This window comes from Perognathus longimembris, chromosome 3 (assembly GCF_023159225.1).
Source record: "Perognathus longimembris pacificus isolate PPM17 chromosome 3, ASM2315922v1, whole genome shotgun sequence".
Lineage (NCBI taxonomy): Eukaryota > Metazoa > Chordata > Mammalia > Rodentia > Heteromyidae > Perognathus > Perognathus longimembris.
Genome location: NC_063163.1, coordinates 55,443,299 through 55,463,613, shown reverse-complemented (window position 1 = coordinate 55,463,613; position 20,315 = coordinate 55,443,299). Strand labels below are relative to the sequence as shown.

Here is a 20,315-nt window from a genome sequence, read left to right as displayed (position 1 = left end):
ACTGCCACTAGGCCATATTCCCAGCCTCTATCAGTTATTTTTAAAAATAGGGCCTCACTTTATATCTGGATTGGCCTGGACTATTATGATCCAAGTTGTCCTTTTCTGTGTAGCTGGGATAACAGGTGTGTTCCATTGTGCCTAGACACAGAGCATCCTCCCTAGTTGAGATGGACAGGCATATACTATCACACCCACCATTGGTGAGATGGAATCTTATAAATTTTTGGTCTCAGTTGGTGCCAGACAGTGATCTCTTATCTCTATCTTCCAAGTACAAAGGATTACAGGCTTGAACCACCATTACAAGCTCCAATTCTTTACTAATAAATGAAATACAACTTAAACCACAATAAGATAATGGTACATACCAGTTTATTGGTATAAGTTACAAAATTTGGCACCATGCAGATATTAGAAAAACATGAAATATTAGACACTCTCAGATACTGCTGGAAAGAGTATACTCTGGAACAATGACTTTGGAAAACATATTGATGTATTAGTGTATAATAATTTTTTAAAACACAAAGTGACCTAGCAATTACTCCTAAAATGGAACACTACACCCTTGTCTAAAGAAACCAGGATTTTTTTTTTTATCATTACACATATACATGATGTTCATATTATCAAAGTTCATAATGGCCCACAGTGGGAAATAATCAAAACATCCAGCAAATACCATGATGAAGACCTTGAGGTACAATCACAAATGGATGTTTCCCCTAAATTTCTTATGTTACATCCTAACTCCCACTGTCTCAAAATGTGATTGTAGGGCTGGGGATATAGCCTAGTGGCAAGAGTGCCTGCCTCGGATACACGAGGCCCTAGGTTCAATTCCCCAGCACCACATATACAGAAAACGGCCAGAAGCGGCGCTATGGCTCAAGTGGCAGAGTGCTAGCCTTGAGCGGGAAGAAGCCAGGGACAGTGCTCAGGCCCTGAGTCCAAGGCCCACGACTGGCCAAAAAAAAAAAAAAAATGTGATTGTAATTGGAGACAGGGCCTTTAAAGGAGGAGGCAGGCCCTAATCCTACATGTCTATGGTCCTTTCAAGAAGATCTTAGGAGGCAGATACACTTAGAAGATACCACAGGAGACACAAGAGGAAGGTAGCCATCTAGCAAGCAAACAGAAGACTCAAAATGATAGCAACTCAATAGACATCTTTGTTACCAAGTAAACTCTAAGTAAACACTTTGCCTAGCTTGTTCTTGGGTAACTTTTAAGATCACTAATTGTGGTCTACAACTGGCAATGTATCATTACTTCCCCACTAACTTTGCTATAGGTAACACTCTGCTAGATGGATTATAGTAACAGTGGCCTACATTATTCTTCAAAGACTTGAAGGGCAAATTTGTTGAAAATATTAACTCTTCATTTGTCCTGCAGATGTCTGATGGGTGACTGGATAACCATGAGAAGGCTTAGCATCTCTGTCTTCATATTGTGTCTATATCCTCTGCTGCCTTAACCCCTTTGGGCCATGTGCTACTCAGCTTTGCATGTAGACATGTGGATTCTTTGAGAAATGTTTTGTTCAGAGCTATGATACAAGGTTAACTTGACCTTCACTTGTCTAGTATCTATTCTCCCAGCTGCCATGACCAGAAACATCAAACTATAAAAGGAGTAAAAAAAGGACTAAAAAAGAGTGAAAAAGAGGGGATGTAGCAAGATTTCTGTTTATTCTAGGATAAATGGGCATAATATTCATTTCCTTTTTTCCCTGTATATATAGCCCTCAAGTCCCCAAAAAGGAGATGCTCTCTTCTCCATTCTTTTACCACTTAATAATACCTTTATCTGTAAACTTAGATATCTACCTATCTATCTCTACCTAGCTAGCTACCTACCTATCTACCTGTCTACCTATACCTATCTATCTGGAATCAACTAACATCTATCAATCTGCCAAACCATACATCCATCCATTTATCTATCATGACTCAATGCATGTAAGTTATTGAGAGTCATAAACAACACGTTTTGTCTCAACAAGACAATTTTACTTCTCAAACAACACATTTTTAATTTCACATTTTAAGTTCACAAAATTTCCAAGGGAACTAGCTTGTAATGGCAGCCATGTCAATGATTTGCTAGAAAGTTGCAAGTGCTCTATAAAAATGTATTAACCACATTTAGTATTGTTGTGAAAAGAACATAAAGTATTTCTAATGCTACATATTGAGGCTAACACACATTCTAAAATCAACCAAGATGTGAAACACCACAGCCCACTTGTTATAATCACAACTCCCTTTGGGCACAGCATGCAGCTCATTGCAGGAGAACAGCAAACACACCAGTCAGACTGTCTGCTCAGAGGCCTCTCCTGCTGTCCTGGGCAGCATGCCTAAACTCTTAACTGCCAACCTTCTTCACCTGTAAAATAAAGGCAAAACTCGAACCTACATCATCAGAGTATCATTATGGCGAAAGGAGTACATGCATGTGAAGCCTGGACCACAGACAACAGTCAATGAAGTGTTTACTACCCACCCATCAGTCAATCCACAAACAGGCTAGGAAGGGCCAAGAAAAAGTCTAAAATCCTTCTAGAGAGAATCATCCAGGAAAGCACCAGTGTGCAGGGAAGTGAAGTGACTCCACATTAACAGAAGAGCCAGCACGAAAGACTGCATGTCATACGTACACACTAAAGCAGGCTCTGAAAAGCTAATACAACTTCCAAAGAAAGAGAGAGAGAGAGAGAGGAAAGAGAGAGAAGAGAGAGAGGAGAAAGAGAGAGAAGAGAGGGGGGAGAGAGAGAGAGAGAGAGAGAGAGAGAGAGAGAGAGAGAGAGAGAGAGAATATGCAATCCACGGGATACAAGAACCATAAAGAATGACATGAAAGTAGAAAGATGTCTATGTATTCCAGAATGGAAAAAAAAAAAGGTAAGTAGAAAAGTACATGGAATTCTGATAAACAGAGGCACAGGCATGAACATAAAAAGAATTAAAAATGAAAGGACCCATACTATATACTATTTTGAATCTAAAAGACTGTAATAGCAAGACTCTGTCTTAATAGTTTAGATGGTTAGACTAAAATCAAAATACAACTAAATGAAGACACTAAAGAGTCTTGATCTCATTAGGACAACAAGGTGTCTATGACCTGCAAAAGAGGACATTAGGGATATTAGAGCTCCACTGCCACCAACATTTTCTTAACTACATTTTTTTCTCCTTAATTAAAATTCAAGGAAAATAATATAGCCCCGATTCTCTACAGTTTAGAGGATACACTAGTGTAGAGGATACACTAAAGATCAGTAATACATTAGTAAGCAGATAAATGTAACCTATAAATCAAGACTTATAAATCAAGACTTAAAAGTAGCCAATACAAACAGTTGACTTAAGTGTTAGAGGGGAAAAAAAGGCTCCAAGTGTTGTCTGAGATAAGGCCCTGAATTCAAACCCCAATATAACAAAGGAAAAAAAAAAGAACAAACAACATGGATGAAATTCAAAATCATTATGCTGAGTGAAAGAAATGAATCCCTAAATTATACTATCATAGATGCTACTTACATGAAATTCAAAATGACATATAGTGACAAAAATGTTTAAATCAGATCAATGATTGCCTGAGGTAAGAGAGGAAGGAGAAAATGGAGTACAAGGGGGAACAGAAGTCTTTGCAGGATAAAAAATGGGCCCTGCACATTGATTGTGGTGTGATAGAACAAAAATGTCAAACTCATCAACTTTAAATTGATAATCTATTGTATATACATTATTCCTCAACAAAGCTGATTTCAAAACAAGAAGTAGCCAAAAGGGATAACACATATTACAATACCAGGGAACAATGACATGAATGACAGCTGTTATTACATCAACAAACAATAAAGGCCAAAGTGACATCATAAGACAGCGGAATAGAAAGTTCCTCCTAATGAGAAGGCTGTAACTCAACAACATATAGCTTAGGAAGTCTTTATGAGAATCCCAGAAACCAGTCAAGGTATCACAGCAACCCTAGCAAGCTAAAAGTCTGGGACTGCACTGACATGAGTAAGAAAAGTCATTTCATTTTAATCATCAGGTCTTCTGCCTGATGACACAAGAAAGAAGGAAACACACTTTCTAGGGTACTTCCCAAAAGACTCCATTCAATCTCCCCAAACTTGGGAGCCCTGATGACCACCTTCGTGTCAACTTTAGAGGTCTGAGGGCCTCTGAGAAAAAACAAAAACAAAAACACAGAACTTATATCTGGGTATTACAAGTACCTGCCTATAATCTCAACTACTGGGAGCTCTGTGTGTGTGTGTGTGTGTGCGCGTGCGTGCGTGCGTGTGTGTGTGTGTGTGTGTGTGTGTAAGAGGATGATGACTCTGAGGCCAATCTAAGCAAAATTAGCAAGACTTTATCTCAAAATCAAAATAGAGCCAGAGTGTATTCCGCCTATAATCATAGCTACCCTGGAGGTAGAGATTGGGAAGATAGTACTTGAATTGGTCCAGGCAAGTTTGCCAGATTCCATCTCAGTGAATAAAAAGCTGGATGTAGTGACATATGACTGTCACAGCAGCTATGCAGAAAGCAACGAGGAAGATGGTGGCTCACAGGGTGGTCTGTGCAAAAAGCAAGGCCCTATTAAAAAGAAAATAGCACAAGCAAAAAGGCTGGGATTGTGGCCCAAGTGGACTGCTTGCAAGCACAAAGCTCTGAGTTCCAAGAGGGGAAAACAAACAAAAGGAATGAGGGTGTGGCTCAAGTGGTAGAGCCTTGGCTTAGCATGTACAGGACTCTCAGTTCAATCCCCAAGTACTGCAAAGCACACAAAACTCAGTAGCTATTATGGCAGTAGCAATAGCTTACAACACAACAGATACAAAGCCCACAAAGCTCTGCTTGGCTGTGAGATAGTATCCAGGGTGGAATATAGGTCTAACATTCTGGCTATCTTGGGAACTGCCCAGAGGACTGACTTCTGTCTTACCCAACTTCAGTCACTGAGGGAAGAGGCACACAGCTTTGGAATAAGCACAGATTTAACATACAAAACGCATTATTCATAAAAGAAAAACTTGACAAGAGTACTTTATCACATTTAAACATCTGTACTGTCAAAAAAACATAAAGAATACTGAAAAGCAAACTACAAACAGGAAGAAAATATTCATAAGGCATTTATTCAATAATAAACTTACATAATTAATGAAACAACAAAGTAATAAAAGATATAACAAGACCATTAAAGCACATGAAAAGTGCTCAACTTCCTAAGTAATCAGAGAAGAACAAATTGAAGGCATAAGGAGGCAGCACTGTACTTGCACTAGAATAAATGAATGCTAACTTTGGCAGGATGTGGTGATGTGGCAATTCTGCATTTCTTGTTTATTAATGGTGATGGTATAAAATGGCAAAACTCTGGAAAATACTTAGGATGAGTCTTATAAAAACTAAACATGTACCTACCTTATGATCTATTCTGCTCTATTCTATTTTTATATTTCCCCAAAGAATAAGAAACCTGCTTGGCTCAAACCTGTCAGCCCAGGCAGAAAAGTCTGTGGAACTCTTATCTTCAATTAATCAGCAGAAGATGGAATTGGAGCTATAGCTCAATTAAGAGTGCTAGCCTTAAGCTAAAAGCCAAGGGATAACATATTGGCCTCAAGTTCAAGGCTAGTAGCAGCACCAAAATAAATAAATTAAATAATCAAAAGCATTCACCCGGGCTGGGGATATGGCTTAGTGGCAAGAGTGCTTGCCTCATATACATGAGGCCCTGGGTTCAATTCTCCAGCACCACATATACAGAAAATGGCCAGAAGTGGCGCTGTGGCTCAAGTGGCAGAGTGCTAGCCTTGAGCGGGAAGAAGCCAGGGACAGTGCTCAGGCCCTGAGTCCAAGCTCCAGGACTGGCACACACACACACAAAAAAAGCATTCACCCATAGAAAAATTTGTATAAAAAGGTTTGTATTTTTCATCATAGCCCAAAACTAGAAACAACTCAATTGTTCAACAGAATAAATTGTGATGTGTATATATATACACATATATATGTGATATAAATTGTGATCTATATATATATATATAACCAAGTCAAGAATAAACGACACACAGAATCTTATGAATCAATCTCAAAAAGAGACTGAAAGTAGCCAGAGTGAAAGGTTGTGTGCTATTTGACTTCATTTGTAAGAAGTTCAACCAATCAATGATGATAAAAAAAATCAGGTAAGGTGAATGTCTAATGAAGGTCTGAGTTAATTAGTTGGACATATAGAAACTTCCAAGGATAATAGAAGTATTCTACATCTTGAATAGGGTATTGATTAAACTAGAGGACATACTTACCAAAACTCATTGAACTGTATAATTAAGTTATATACAGCTCACCATATATAAACTTTACATCAAAATGAAAAGGAAAAAGTCACTTAAAATTTCCACATTCAGGGGCTGGGAATATGGCCTAGTGGCAAGAGTGCTTTCCTCCCATATATGAAGCCCTGGGTTCGATACCCCAGCACCACATATATAGAAAATGGCCAGAAGTGGCGCTGTGGCTCAAGTGGCAGAGTGCTAGCCTTGAGCAAAAAGAAGCCAGGGACAGTGCTCAGGCCCTGAGTCCAAGGCCCAGGACTGGCAAAAAAAAAAAAAATTCCACATTCAACGAGATGAAATTACACTTTCCAAAGTGGCATATTTTGAAACTTTATTTTTAATCACTTAAATAAAGTTTAATAAAGGTCTCTCACACTTAAAAGTAAAACCTTAAGTGCTGCCAAATCTATTAATACAAATACTGCTCAGAGTACAAGAATTTCTTTGACCTGTAAGGGATTTCAACAGAGTACTGTGGCTATTTCTGATTATTGTAAATTGCCTTGAAAATACTACAAACTTCTTCAAGCAGAATGACTGGAATAAAGATTCAGATAAATAGAAAAAGTAACAGGAAGTGATAGAAAGCTCAAAATACAGAAGGAAGACACAATACCTGTTGGGAGAGGAATATATATTCTTTTTTCTAATCTCCTTCTCAGAGCTTCATCAATGTCCCATGGGAAATTAGTGGCAGCCAATACCATAACCATTTTAGAAGGATCATCATTTTCTAAGGCTCCTCCAACCCCTAGACACAGAGAGTGAGGAAAATGTAGTCCATGTTTTTATTGTGGCCTAGAATTCTTTTTGCAAACTAACATCTCTAAACATTAGCCACAGTGCCTTGTGGGAGACCAATGAGGGAAACACTGCAGTCTTTTTGACTTCTCTATGGTGGCCAAATCAGACATACTAACAGAACCATAAAACAAGGAAGCCAAAGAATTTACATAATCCAGTGCAAGGTTCGAACCGAATAAGATAAGCCAATTCTTCTGTAGAAAAATAAATGCATATTACCTCTGAAAAAGAAAGACATCAGAGCTAGATTCTGTTTTAATTCTTCTTTGCCTAGAAAGTATTTTAATTATTTATTATGAATGTTACTTATTTATAACATTATACTATTTATTATTATAATAACCCCAATCATTTTCTCTTGAGAAATTAGAACAGCTGAGCAGTCATATTTACTTAATATAGTAACCTGAATTTTGTCCTTCAAATTTTTTAACTTATTGAAAAATAACAAAAGAAAGAATTGAAGAATGAACCAAATTATCAAACACTAATGAAATAATGGATTTGGTTTTACAATCAAATCAATAACAGAGTAGAAAAGCCTGTGAAGCTCTTTATCTCCAATTAACCAACTAAAAACCGGAAATGGAGTTGTGGCTCAAATAGTAGAGCACTAGCCTTGAGCACAAAAACTCAGGGACAACACCTAGGCCCTGAGATCAAGCCCCACAACTGGCCCCAAACCAGAAATGAACAGGAAGAAACCAGCAAACATTCTGATGTCTGGCTAGAGATCTGCTAGATTCTCCCCTCTGTTCCTGCTTTCCATCTTTTATGATATTCCCAAGTTTCACAAGTTGTAGAAAATTGTTTTAGACTTTTTTTTATGGCACTGGTGCTTGGATTCAGCATCTCACACTTACTAGGAAGGCACTCTACCACTGAGCCACACCTCCAGCCCTCTGTCAACCCTTTTTAAATAGTCTCAAGGCTCCTAGCCAGCATTCTAGATTATACCTGGAGAGCCTGTGTTCTAATGGTACACAACTTTAAGACCAAAGGAGCCCTTTCCTCTGCAACCTACCTGATTCACTAGAAGTATACAATAATGCTTTTGAATGCATGAAAAAAATAAATGGATGAATAAGGATTAAAAATAAACTCTAGCTTCCTTCTTGTCTACTCATTGAGAATTTAAAAAATATGAGTCTAGACCACTCAAAAAAGGAAAGTTCTGAGATAGTAGCTAAATGTCAATTACCGTCCATCTGAATGAGGAGCTCAGACTTCACTCTGCGACTGGCCTCATGTTCATCAGAGGTTCCTCTTCGACTACAGATAGAGTCTATTTCATCAATGAAGATCGTGGTAGGAGCATAAAACCTAGCCTTTGTGAAAATATTTCCAAGAAACCATTCAATAGCACATAAGAGAATCTGAATATTTTTACACTAGCATTTTCTCCTTTTAAAATAACAAAAGAAAGTTAAAATTTCTAATGTCTCCAATTGATTACTGAGATAGCTAATCCAACTAATCACATCAGAAAAAAAAAAAACTTCTAACAATAAAAATTGTATGGTTAACTGGGCACTGGTGGCTCAGGCCTGTAATCCTAGCTACTCAGGAGGCTGAGATCTGAGGATCACGATTCAAAGCCCACCAGAGAAGAAAAGTCCTTGTGAGACTCATCTCCAATTATTAAAAACCAGAAGTGGAGCTGTGGCTCAAAGTGGTAGAGGGTTAGCCTTGAGCAAAAGAACTCAGGGACAGTGCCTAGCCCCTGAGTTCAAGCCCCAAAACCTACAAAAAAATTTTTTTTAAGAATTATATGGTTGGGCTGGGGATATATATAGCCTAGTGGCAAGAGTGCCTGCCTCGGATACACGAGGCCCTAGGTTCGATTCCCCAGCACCACATATACAGAAAACGGCCAGAAGCGGCGCTGTGGCTCAAGTGGCAGAGTGCTAGCCTTGAGCGGGAAGAAGCCAGGGACAGTGCTCAGGCCCTGAGTCCAAGGCCCAGGACTGGCCAAAAAAAAAAAAAAAAAAAAGAATTATATGGTTGATGAAACAGGGTAGCAGAAATTCATTGTGCTGTTCTGCTGTTTCTGCTTAGAAACTTCCATAATAAAAATTCTTTTAAAGCTAAGTAGTCATCTGTACTCAAACATGCATTACTGTGAACTCCTGCTGAAAAGAAACTTTAATGACAGATCAGTTTCTAGCTGATTTTTAAAACATATACAAGAACTTTCTTCAGCTCCATCAATACACCAGACATCCAGAAATACTGATGAACCCACACACGACTAGTTTCTTCTACTACAGCTGGGTAGAATGTCAAATGGGCCTTAATCCACTTCAGAGAGGAAGAAACACTGAAGACTTACCAACTATACCACAAAGCCCAACAACCCAAGTGTTATAAGCGTGTCTAGAACTGTGAAAATATGGCTACTCTGCTGCTCTTTTAAAAAGACTCCTAGGTGGGGCTGGGGATATAGCCTAGTGGCAAGAGTGCCTGCCTCGGATACACGAGGCCCTAGGTTCGATTCCCCAGCACCACATATACAGAAAACGGCCAGAAGCGGCGCTGTGGCTCAGGTGGCAGAGTGCTAGCCTTGAGCGGGAAGAAGCCAGGGACAGTGCTCAGGCCCTGAGTCCAAGGCCCAGGACTGGCCAAAAAAAAAAAAAAAAAAAAAAAATTAAAAAAAAAAAAAGACTCCTAGGTGATCAGACCTAGCTCATGGGGCATCATGTGCCAACACAAACAGTGCCTGGAGATCTGAATACATCATCACTCACCATCTCAAACAGCAGACGAACTAGCTTTTCTGATTCACCTCGGTATTTGGATGTCAGTGTGGAGGAAGAGACGTTGAAGAATGTTGTGCCACATTCGGTGGCAACAGCTTTAGCTAGCATAGTCTTACCAGTGCCTGGGGGTCCAACCATCAACACACCCTGAAATTTCAAAATTGGTTTATTAGATTCAAATGCTTTGTCATAAAATATCAACTGTTTATGTTGAATAACAAATATTTCCACATCAAAATACAATTGATGTATCAAATACATTGAATACATCAAGTAAAACTGATATATACAATTACACCATTTGTCACTGTTAGATGATGGTACATGTGACAAGAAATCATTTTTATAGAGAAAAAAATAATATCACCAAAAGTTTCAGATCAGTAGTCAGAGACAAGCTAATAAAAGGCTTAGACGACCAAGAACCTTCTGATACATTAAGAACCTTTCATGAACCTAGTAAAGATATTTATGTATAGTCTTACACAGTGTTTAAAAGTGACTACTCTGTTTAAACATTATGCAAGTAAAAGATGACTTTTTAAAAAATTATGTGGTACTGAGGAATTGAACCCAGGGCCTCAAGCGTGCTAGGCAAGCACTCTGCCGCTAAGCCACATTCCCAGCCCCAAAAGATGACTTTCTATTACATAGGAACCAACCACCACAGATTTTTTTTATATCTGTTAAGAGACAAATCTTACCTTCCATAATTCATATGGTTTTCAATTGACAATGAAGATCCCTTTATAAGTTAATACAACAATCAAATCCAGTGCTGATTCAAACATAATCTAATTAACAATTGTATCAGTTTGATGTGCTAGACAGTATGCATGAAACAGTAGTAAGTGATGAAAGAGCACTAAGTATGGACTAACAATTAAATTATTTCTTAACTTTGAAAGCAAAATACCCCACATCAGTGAGAAATAAAAGTTACTCAGCGAAACCAGTCCTTTAAGTCTTGAAAATTAATACATTTCTAAATAACATTTCTTCCAATATTTTAAATGGAAGTTCAGATACATAGCTAATGCCTCTACACACACACAGACACATATACACACACATTAGTGATTCTTTATGAGGAATTTTAACATAGCTGCTAATTTGGTTTGATAAACTTCTGGAGGTTTTAAGGGAAAGAAAGTGAAACTGTTAGATAAGGATAAAAAGTGGTGGACATAACACGTGGCAGGTAATATATGTGCCATCACATATCATGTGTACCAATATATCACATGGGTTCCCCTAGTGCCTCAGGCTCCTGTGCCACAATGTTGTGAGTTCCTGCTCAAATGCTTTTTCCCACAATGCCCTGGGTGCCAGTTCAACTAATGAAAAAAGTGAGGGCAGCACAAGCACAAATCCTCAAACAGCCCGAGCAAAGCCCTGAGAGGTGATACAGGAGGAGCCCTCCAAGAGGGCTCCACTAGACTCCTCCTTGGAATCCTCTGGTCTTTGAAGAATCTCCCTACCTTCTGTGCTTTCCTTGCACTTTCATCAAATGAACTTGTGGATCTGCTTTAAACATATTTCCTGTCTTCTAATTCTTTAATGGGTAGTGAAAAGCAATACACACCCTAGACAGAATCAATTTTATTTTAAATTCTGTGTGTACATTGAAGTCTCATAAATTCAAACTTCAGAAACCATTCAAATGCTATTGAATTTTGATCCATAGAACAAAACAAAGGCCTCCAGCAGTCGAAACATTAGTGATATAGAAATATGTTTTTCCTTTGAAGGGAGCCTTTTAACTGTGAGATTAAAATTTTGCAAATAGAAAACAGATACTAATGGCACTGATATGAGGCACAGCTACAGCAAAGTTCAGTGCTTGGATTCCAGATGTGCACCCCCATGCCCAGTTTGATATTTCTCTTTTTAACATTCCTTTTCAGTGCCCTCTCCATACCTGTAGCACCAGTAATGTGGGTGCCTCCAACAGGAGTTCATTTACAAGCCAATTCTGTAGAAACAATTCATAGACATTGTACAGCATTTCTGAATCTCACCTCCTCCTAACATTACTCCTCCAACTATCTCCTCTTTCCTGTATTTACCTGTCTACTGGCTCTTTCTCCACAGTACAGAAACCCACTTAGAGGCTGAGGGTGAAGCTCAGTGGTAGGGGGCTTATGTAGCATGGGAAAGCCATAGCATGACAAAAACAGAAAAGAGAAGGGAAGGGAAGAATGGGAAGAAGAAGAGAAAGGGAAAGAAATACACTTAAAGCTGGGTGCTAGTGGCTCATGGCTGTAATACTAACTATTCAGGAGGATTATGATTTGAAGCCAGCCTGCACAGAAAAGCCTGTGAGACTTTTTTTTTTCTCAAATTTTTATTATCAAACTGATGTACAGAGAGGTTACAGTATCATACGTTGGGCATTGGATACATTTCTTGTACTGTTTGTTGCCTTGTCCCTCATGCCCCCCTCCCTCCCCCCTTTCCCTCCCCCCCCCCAGGTGTTCAGTTCACTTACACCAAACAGTTTTGCAAGTATTGCTTTTGTAGTTATTTCTCTTTTTTTACCCTGTGTCTCTCAAATTTGGTATTCCCTTTGAATTTCCTACTTCCAATACCAGTGAACACAGTTTCCAATATACTCAGATAAGATTACAGAGATAGTGTAGGTACAACCATAGGAAGGTGATACAAGAACATCATCAATAATAGAAACTACACATACACATAGGACGTTGAAAGTAGTTACAACTGTGATATAACAATTGTTTCCATAACATGGAGTTCATTTCACTTAGCATCATCTTATGTGTTCCTAAGGGTATAGCTATTGGGCCTTGTGATGCTCTGCTATGGCTTGCCTAAACCTGTACTAATTATTCCCAATAAGGGAGGCCATAGAGTCCATGTTTCTTTGGGTCTGGCTCACTTCACTTAGTATAACTTTTTCCAAGTCCTTCCATTTCCTTACAAATGGAACAATGTCATTCTTTCTGATAGAGGCATAAAATTCCATTGTGTATATGTACCACATTTTCCTGATCCATTCATCTATGGAGGGGCATCTGGGTTGGTTCCAGATTCTCGCTATGACAAATTGTGCTGCGATGAACACTGTTGTGCTGGTGGCATTACTGTGATTTTGTTTGTGGGTTTTTGGATAGATACCCAACAGTGGGGCTGCTGGGTCATAGGGGAGACCCTGAAAGGCTACAAATCAAAGAAAGGTTGGACAAATGGGACTGCATCAAACTCCAGAGCTTCTGCACGGCAAAGGACATAGCTCTCAAGATAAACAGAAAGCCCACAGACTGGGAGAAGATCTTTACTGGACATTCAACAGACAAAGGCCTCATCTCTAAAATATATGCAGAACTAAAAAAGTTACCTTCTTCCAAAACAAAACCGCAAAGAACCAATAGCCCCCTCATCAAGTGGGCTAAAGACTTACAAAGAAACTTCTCTGATGAGGAAATGAGAATGGCCAATAGACATATGAAAAAATGCTCTACATCACTGGCCATAAAGGAAATGCAAATCAAAACAACATTGAGATTCCATCTCACCCCAGTAAGAATGTCATATATCAAGAAAACTAATAATAACAATTGTTGGAGGGGATGTGGCCAAAAGGGAACCCTACTTCATTGTTGGTGGGAATGTAAACTGGTTCAGCCACTCTGGCAAGCAGTATGGAGATTCCTCAGAAGGCTAAATATAGAACTCCCCTGTGAGACTTTTATCTCCAATTAACTATCAAGAAAGCCAGAAGTGGAGCTGTGGCTCAAGAGCTAAAAAGCCCCGACACAGCCCAGGTGAGTTCAAGCCCCAGAACCCTATATATGTACAAGTGTGTGTGCATATATATATGTATATATATACACTACATATATGTATATGTGTATACATACATACGCACTTAAATCTGTCCCCTTAAAAAAATCCTTCATCATACCCTACACAAGCTCTGGCTAGTATCCAGTTTTTCCTCCTCTCAGTCAGCCTTTTTATTTTATTTTTTTTTTTATTTTTTTTTTTTTGGCCAGTCCTGGGCCTTGGACTCAGGGCCTGAGCACTGTCCCTGGCTTCTTCCCGCTCAAGGCTAGCACTCTGCCACTTGAGCCACAGCGCCGCTTCTGGCCGTTTTCTGTATATGTGGTGCTGGGGAATCGAACCTAGGGCCTCGTGTATCCGAGGCAGGCACTCTTGCCACTAGGCTATATCCCAGCCCTCAGTCAGCCTTTTTAAAGAAGAGGTCTGTGCGCATGCTTCAGCTTTCTCAGGCTATAATCTTCCCTTTGCCTTTACACTTCACTACAATCACCTAATAGCAGCAGTCCAGCTTCCATCTCATCTCCTGGCCTTCTCTATATTGTATGTTATCCCCTTCCTCCCCACACCCTACTCCCTTCAGTGGGTGCCATGACTGGTCTCTTCTTGAGACTTTTCTTATTTTCAGTGCTCTCAGATCTCCTCCACTGCCCTTTATTCTCCTAAAGCAATTCTAAGTCTTTGCTCATTTTGCTTGATAAAACCCCTTGAAAAAAATTCAACCATATTCATATCATCAACAACCACTTCTATGTCACAATTTTAATTTAAACTCTATCGCAAGCTACAGGTCTCTATTTCCAATTATCTGCTGAGTATTTATTTACTTCAACACATTTTGTTTCTATTCAAACCTGCCAGGAATTTTTGTTGTTGTTGTTTTCAATTTCCAAGATCAGTTCACTGCTGTCTTTATAAATGCATAATAAAAAAAAAATTGGCAAACCTTCTTCCCCAGTGGTTGGGGAAGATGTGGGAATTTACTGAGTGACAAGAGAGTCCTTATGATTCATGGTGGGCTCTGTAATTTTATGCTCATGGAGTTACTCAAGCTGAATATCCATATAGTTCATGCTAGCAACATGAGTCAGAGTGAGGTTAACTTAGGCAGAAACACTAACCAAGTGATTAAAGAATTAGACCTCTTGAGTGCTGGGATAGCAGCTCAACCTCCAGGAAGTAAAAGGAACTGGAAACTCTTTGAGATCCACAGGCAATGATTCAATTGATTATGCCTATAATCAAACCCCAATTAAAAAAATCTAGACAAAACACTTTCCAAAAATGAAATATACTCATCTGACTTATGTAATGGTAACCCTTCTGTATATCATCTTAATAATAGCAATAAAATTATATTTCAAAAAAAATCAAAACTCTGGAGATGGCCAGCTATTCAAAAGAGTTTGTCACACATCAAGTCAGGAAAGTAAAGCACCTTGACCCCCACAGAGAGAAGACTAAAGAAATGCCATATCTGGCATGCTTCCAGTTTTTCCTTTCCCTATGTGCCTCTCATTTTGATTGGGTCTGACCTGAATCCTTTGGCAATAAAAGTGTATGCTTTTGAGTCCTTGGAGCCACTGTAGAGGATTATCAGAGTTGAGAGGAGGTAAAGAAGCCCTGAATTTGTAGCCAATGGTTCAGAAGTGAGGGTGATCTGGTGACTTCCGAGTTCGTGGTAGATGTTTCAAATGAGGGCAGCAGTGCAAAAAACTGCTCTCAATCTGCAAAGTTTGGTCCAAGTCTGGGCAGGTAGTGACAGAAACAATTGAACATTCATTCCTTCAGTTAAACCTGGAATATGTCCCTCTCTTGTCCCTATAAAACAGTCACTTATACCTTCTAAACACCCCTCACAAATCCACCCACTTTTCTCTAGTCAAATAACTAATTTCTGTTTAGGCCCTCATTGTCTGTGACAGCCTCTGAATCATATTCCTTATTTATAGCCACCAATGTCCATCTCTAATCCACTCTCTGGCTCTCTGGTGTTCGGATGTTTCTACATTTCTTTTTCTTTCCTTTTTTTTTTTTTTTTTTTTTTTTGGCCTGTCTTGAGGCTTGAACTCAGGGGTGTGGGGACAGTGTCCCTGAGCTTTGTTCACTCAAAGCTCACTCAAAGCTAGCAGTGCCACTTCCGGCTTTATGGCGGTTAATTTGAGATAAAAGTTTCATGGACCATTCTGCCCAGACTGGCTTTGAATTGATATCCTCAGATCACAGATTAGTGAGTAGCTAGGATTACAGGTGTGAGCCACCAGTGCCAGGCAGTTTCTTCATATTGAAGGCATTCTCCTTGTGCTCTTTAATGAATCAGACATCTTTAGCATGGCATAAAGGGCTCTTCATGAAAGGTGGGTCCTACTTCTCACTCCAGCATGTCTTTTGTTACTACTATGCCCCACAATAAACACTGTACTTCCAGCCACACTGAGCCCATATGATTCTCTCTATGTAGTTCATATAGACTATGTCTTTGTACACTTTTCGTGTGTTTGGATATGATACCCATTCTGCCTCAAAGCCTTTCCCTCGCCTACTCTGACTTTTAGCCATCCTGGAAGCTCAGAGCCACCTGATCTGGGAAACCATCTCTGATAGTATCTTCCACAGTAGATTTAGTTATACTCTTCTCTGCTGCCATAGCACCTCATTCATTACTATATCATAGCACTAGTCACATTGAGCTTAGTAAATACTGTACTCAGTACTTTGCCTCCATTATAATACATGCATGTTTCCACAAAGACAATGAGCAGGCATCTTGTGGTTATTTATGTATCCTCATCTGCACTTAGTCTACCACTTGACACACAGTAAATTCTCAATAAATGTATACTTAGCCAATGTAGACTTACTTGAATGCCTACTAAATGTATGGCCCTGATGACACAGAGTTACATTAGTGAGGACTCACACATAAATCCTCAAGAAACTTTTAATCTAGAAGACACATATAAATTACAGTACAGTTTAAAAAGTGCTACAATAGGCTGAATGCTAAATCACTCAATTTAACAATAATTCAGGTACATATATTTTCATAGTTCTAGCCATTATCAGATGCTGTTCTAAGGCCTCATAAACTCATAATTCATTTCATCTTTACACTATTTGGATGCAATGGCTATTACGATTTACATTTTTTGTAAGGAAAATGTGGTATAGAGAAATTTAGTAACTTGCTCAAAGCCACAAAGCTAGTAGAAGGAAAGAGTTAGAACTGCACTAAGATGGTGTGGTTGCAGGAGTCTGTGCCCTTTACAAACACAGAGATGCCCTGCATGTGAGTTTAGGTCCAGACAAGTAGAAATAAAATGACTATCTCAATATAGTGAGTCACATAAGAGTTCTGATTTTCCAGTACATATACAAAATTTGTTTATCCTATACTGTACTTCATTAAGTGGACAACAGTATTACATTTAAAAAACAATGTATATACCTTAGTGCTTAAAAAAAATCATCTAGCCTGTTAGAAAAAGAGTGCCAACAGACTTTGTTAATGCAGAGTTGCCCAAAAAATTCTATTTTTTAAAGCAATAACTGTGAAGCGCAATAAAACAAGACATGTCTGTACTCAGTGTGCTTTCCTTACAAGACTCCAATCCATCTATTTCCAGTACATTTATAGTTTGTCACCTACATTCCACTGCTTAAGTCTCATCCCTCCTAAGTTCCTACACCACTTGAAATGTCTTCAACACAGTGAAATCCTTGCAATCCTGCAAATCTCACATCAAATCCACATCCCCAGGCAGGAAGCTTCCCTGACAATATCAGATATCACGTCTGCCCTTGCTGAGCCCAGAGCACACAAAGCTGCACCACCTATGTATGTGGCTCTATTGTCCTTGGCTGAAAGCCATCTGTGGCTGCCTAACTCTCCATCTACGAAGTCTCACAGTCTGGGGACTTGGAATCCTATACATTTTCCAAGTAGGTCAACAAAGTTTCTGTTATATATCAGGACTAAAAAAATTATGTGATGGATAAAGAGAAGCATGTCATCATACCATGTGGAAAACAACACATAAACAGAAATTGCCAAATTTTACGCTTTCTAGAACAATTTTGACTGTAACAATCTATCCTGAATCTCACTTTCATAACCTATCAAAATACAGCGATCAAAGATGAACTCAAAGGTCCAGTTTTGTTTGGAAATCTTAGAATTTCAATTTTAAGGCAAATTTTATAAATGTGACACATTTTTGTGGCTTCCTTATTTCCTCTATTTATGTAATACTGGAGATTGAACTCAGGGCTTCACACTTGCTAGGCAGATATTATCCTATTTGAGCCATGCCTTGAGTCCTTTTTGCTTTGTTTTTTTGATACAGAGTCTTGATTTTCCCACACCTCTAGGAAACAGGCATATACCACCATACCCAGAGCTTTTCTATTAAGATCAGGTCTCAAACTTTTGCCCAGGCAAACCTGGAATCTTGATATTCCCAATCTCAGCTGCCCAAGTAGCTATGATGACAGGCATGTACCACCATCCCAATAGTTTTCTATTGAGATGGAGGTTTGCCAATTCTTTGCCCAGCTTCCTTTAACTATAATTCTTAAAAGTAGCTAGGATTATAGGCATGAATAATTGGTACCCAGATCACATCCTCTTAAATCAATTTGACCCATTTTAGTACCTATCTCAAAAATCCCTAAAAATTTTCAAACTATTTTTTTTTGGCAGTACAGAATAGAACTCAGGGCTTTGAGCTTGCTGGCTAGGTACTCTACCAATCAAGCCATATTTCCTGCTGTTTTTGCTCTAGATATTTTTAACATAGGGTCGTCTAGTTATTTTTAACTAAAGTCTCTTTTTGCCTTAGCTGGCCTGATCTACAGTCTTCCTATTTATGTTTCCTATTATAACTGAGATGAGAGGTAGGTATGCATCATCACACCTAGCTTTTTCTATTGAGATGGGGAGAGGCGTGTGTCTCAACAACTTTTTGCCTGGACTAGCCTGAAACTGTGATTATACCAATATCAGCCCCCAGAGTAACTAGGAATACAGACATGACCCACTGCACCTGGCTATCCAACATAATTTTTAAAAGTGCGTAACAATTCTGTAACTTTGTTTTATTAATGCAGAAAAATATCATACCAGGAATAAGACTTCATTATAAATTATTTTTTACATTTTTTCCTGTAATCTGCTCAAGTGATAGTGTGCTAGCCTTGTGTGAAAACATCAAGTGAGAACCCCACATACCAGTACCCCACCCCCCCAAAAAAGAAACTATGTGTAGGAAACACAACTTTAAGTTTTCTAAGAGATTATAAAACATAGGCTATTTAGGACAACATTTATCCGCAGTACCTGAGAGAAGTGACTTTAAACACATTGAGGCCATTTTTCCTGCCATACAAATGTAGAACACCTCAAGTACAAATCCAAATCCAGGTATTTGGGGTATACATAAAACATTCTCTGACCTTTGCAAACTGTGTAGAGCACAGAAATCTACAGCAATGTTGCCTTTCATTAGCATGCAGGCAGTAATCTTATACAAAAATGATTTTAACAAGTTCTCACCTTCCACGGCCTTCGGATCCCTTTAAAGAAGTCAGGCATCCACATTGGAAGAACAACAGCTTCCCTTAGCAACTTCTTAGCCTCTTCCAGATCTGCTATGTCATCCCTTTGTAAGAACAACCAAGTTTTGGAACATTCGTTTAGAACCACCTTTAATTTATGATCAAAAGTAATAATTTAATTTTTAACTTATAGAGTTAATCTTATAAATTATAATACTACATGAAATTATTAGTGAAAGTATATTGCAATTATTAATTAGGACATACTACTCAACAAATCCGTGTCAGTTATGTTAAAATCAAATTAACATGTAAAATGTCCTTGTTAGTTACCAGAACTTTTGTATCAATTCTATATATTCACATTATAGATGAAGGCATAATCAGGAGATTAACAGATAACAAGTGAAGACTCCCATCAAGCCAAGCTATGACCTAATTTCTCCACTACTTCAACTCAAGAACTCCAAAGACGAACCAGTGAATGCTAGGATTCCTGGACACAATGTCTCTTTCCAGGGCTTCCACAAGATCCTTATCATATCCAGCACCATCATATTTTGGAATTTCTCCATCACTTGCACCATCTTGCATATTTTTCCTTCCCTAGGGATATGCATGAAAAAGAGTTCTGGTCAATAACAAAATAATTTTATTTAACATCATCAGATTTTCAAACTGTTATAATTCTCTTTCATCTCTCTGTCTTTCTGTCTCTCTTGTCTCTGGCCCACTCTCTCTGGGTATGTACATGCGCCCACACACACTTGTGTTGCTGGGGATTGAACTCTGGGCCTGGTACATACTAGCAAGTGCTCTTCCACTGAGCTACAGCCACATAATCACTTTAAAAAGATTTTCTTACAATTTACAATAGTATTTCTGATTAATTGGAAATAGATGAGCTTGTCAAATTTATTGTAAAACATCTTCAAATCTACATTGTTGCAACAGAGCAAGGGGATTGCAGCTAAGATTAAAATGACCTGCTGGATCCCAAGAGACTAGGAGAAGAAAGCCCA

At 38.7% G+C, this 20,315-nt stretch overlaps 1 protein-coding gene across 5 annotated transcripts in view; it reads right to left on the bottom strand.

Moving 5' to 3' along the window:
• The window catches only part of Katnal1 (katanin catalytic subunit A1 like 1), a 66,810-nt gene that overhangs the window by 6,504 nt on the left and 39,991 nt on the right, over nt 1-20,315 (bottom strand). For all 5 annotated transcript variants that reach the window (XM_048341570.1, XM_048341569.1, XM_048341568.1 and 2 more), the window contains 5 exons: nt 19,772-19,899; nt 19,292-19,397; nt 9,922-10,080; nt 8,376-8,502; nt 6,987-7,121 (listed from right to left, as the gene is read on the bottom strand). In XM_048341570.1, the coding sequence (XP_048197527.1) occupies nt 6,987-7,121; nt 8,376-8,502; nt 9,922-10,080; nt 19,292-19,397; nt 19,772-19,899 (655 nt within the window). The remainder of the gene's footprint in view (nt 1-6,986; nt 7,122-8,375; nt 8,503-9,921; nt 10,081-19,291; nt 19,398-19,771; nt 19,900-20,315) is intronic.